The sequence below is a fragment of the Chrysochloris asiatica genome, unplaced genomic scaffold (genome assembly GCF_000296735.1).
Source record: "Chrysochloris asiatica unplaced genomic scaffold, ChrAsi1.0 scaffold00029, whole genome shotgun sequence".
In the NCBI taxonomy this organism is placed as follows: Eukaryota; Metazoa; Chordata; class Mammalia; order Afrosoricida; family Chrysochloridae; genus Chrysochloris; species Chrysochloris asiatica.
Genome location: NW_006408547.1, coordinates 4724593 through 4727279, shown reverse-complemented (window position 1 = coordinate 4727279; position 2687 = coordinate 4724593). Strand labels below are relative to the sequence as shown.

Below are 2687 nucleotides of genomic sequence, written 5' to 3'. Positions count from 1 at the left end.
ATTCACAGTCCAGTGCTTATCTTCTAGAGCCACTGTGCTCCCATGCATATATATACCCAGAGCATTATTTATGATTCGGAAAGTGTAAGTAAACATTCAGAGCATTAAAATTCACTAATAACTTACTTTGTCATCCATTGAATTTTGAGATCTCGTAATGCTTCAGTAAACTCTTCTTTTAAATCTTTTTCTTTTTCTGAATCTTTTTCTTTATCTTTGCTGCCATTCTTAGTCTTTGTTGGTGGTGGTATTAGGTAATAATGAACAGGGATTATGTCCTATGAATGAATGTGAAAAGATATTCTTAAATGAGCATGTCTAATTTTACATATTTTAAAATGATCTTTAATAGCTGAATATCAAGTAAAATAGGGTACACTTGAGTCATATTACATTTTATTCCAGAGTCTATAGGTCATAATACACAAAACATTTCAATCTGTTACTGAATAATCTCTGAAACTTTAAAAAAAGTACTGATGCTCTTAAGCATCGCCTTTTAAACAAAGGCAAAAAGAACAAATGTTTTCCTATTTAGTATTCGTAGTATTCCTCGACAAACTGATACCAAAAGTCCAGTTGATTACTGTTATTCATGGTAGTTATGTTTTATAGTCCCTGTGAACACTGAATCGATGCACACTACACTTAAGTAGTACACAGGCAAGTCTACATTTTTGTTTTTTTTCTGTTTACACAAGTGAGGTGGGAAAAAAAGTTAGTGGAAAAATTCCTTTACCTTTCAATTCCATTTTCTAACAAACTTTAAAAAGCCCCCTTTATCCATCTGTGACCATGAAAGCACCACAAGTATTTTGGGGTCACAAATAGATTTTAGTGAATAAGAAATCTGTGAATACATAATATTCAGGAAGGGTAAGAAATTCATGTGGACAGTACTCACATTTTATATCTAAGAAGGGGAAACATAACTAACATTTCAAAAAATTCTTTTCTTACTAGGTAAATTGAAAGAGAAATTTATTTCTCCAATGATTCAAACAAGCTGGACTGAACCTCTGTGAGGTACCAGGTGGTGTTCTAATGGAGGTAAAGAACACAACAGACAAGATCCTTCCTCCTCTAGATGAGACACACATTCTAGTGAGAACAGGCAGGCCATAGATATCTAAGGGGATAATCTCAGACGGTAACAAACGATAGGGAGAAAACACACCGATTCAACGGCCCAACAACAACAATCTTATGGAAGCAGACTGCCACGTCTTTCTCTCAGGGAGCCACTGGGTTAGTTCAAAGCTTTCAGTTTCATGTGAACCACTGCACCAACAGGACTCCTTAGGAGGCAGGGGAACCAATCTGAAGCCACTCTGAGGTGATAACGTTTTATCTGAGAACTGAATGGAAGGAGGAACCTCATCCACTCTAGGAATTTGTGTTTGATGGTAGAAGATAGAACAAATACAATACCAACCAGAGGTTGGTAGATGGCAAACACACTGCATGCACTCACAAGTGGACAGTAGTCATGTTACGTAGAACTTGACAGAATATGGTAAGGAACAGATTTATTCTGAAAGCCTATCAGATGGGTTTTTATGTAAAGCAGCGGCATAATTAGAGATTTGGGCTGAAGATTAAGATTCTGTTTAATGACTCTGGATACAATATGGATTAAGATTTTGGTTGCCTTTTAATAACCCTCAATTCAATTTGGAGAACGGAATGTAGAGGGAAAAAGTAGAGATATGCAAACACGTTGTTTGTGGATGGCATTTTAAACAATAGGGATGTATACAACCAGCTAGGGAGTAACTGCTAGGACTGTACACTGGTGCAAACAGTGTGGAACAAGACATGGCAGTTCCTTCAAAAGGTGGATACAGAAATAGCATGGTGGTAGTGCTGGGTGGACTGTCAAGTGAGTTCTGACTCACAGCAACCCTTTATAGGGTGTGTCCGAGGAGTGGCTCTGTGGGTTTGAGCCACCAATCTTTCAGTTCAATCTGACCTTGTGGTCCAATCCTACAGCACCACAACAGGATTTAAGGATACCATATAACCCTGCAATCCCTCTACTTGGTATATATCCTTAAGAAATAAGAGCCAGGTCACAAGTAGATATACACACGCCCATGTTCACGGCAGCATTGTTCACAATACCAAGAAAAGATGTACATAGGCTAAAAGCCCACCAACGAAGAATGGATAAATAGGTTTAGGTACAGACACACGATGGAATACTATGCAACATTGAAGAATAATGGTGAGTCTGAAAAACCTAGCTGATGAACCTGGAAGACATTATGCTGAGTAAAATTAGTCAATCACAAAACGACAAATCCTGTACGGGACCACTGTTAAACAAAGTCAAGAAAAAGTTTTCATGCTAAAAGAAAAAAGAAACAGTCTTTGATAATACCAGGAGTAGAAGAAAAGAGGAATAATTCACCAACTAGAGTGTTGTTATTGTTAGGTGTCATCGAGTCAGTACCAACTCATAGCGACCTTATGCACAGCAGAATTAAACACTGCCTGATCCGGGGCCAACCTCACTATTGTTGCCACGCTTGAGTGCATCGATGCTGCCACTTGGCCAATCCATCTCATTGGGGGTCTTCCTCTTTTTCTCTGACGCTCCACCTTACCAAACATGGTATCTTTCTCCAGCAACTGGTCTGGTCCTTCCTGACAATATGTCTGAAGTATGAAAGACCAAGTTTGGT

General features: G+C 38.4%; 1 protein-coding gene across 1 annotated transcript in view; it reads right to left on the bottom strand.

Annotated features, from left to right (window-relative positions):
- TPP2 (tripeptidyl peptidase II) overlaps positions 1-2687 on the bottom strand; it is a 115018-nt gene that overhangs the window by 22557 nt on the left and 89774 nt on the right. Inside the window, exon 24 of the mRNA XM_006846671.1 lies at positions 127-278. Within this exon, the coding sequence (XP_006846734.1) occupies positions 127-278 (152 nt within the window). The remainder of the gene's footprint in view (positions 1-126; positions 279-2687) is intronic.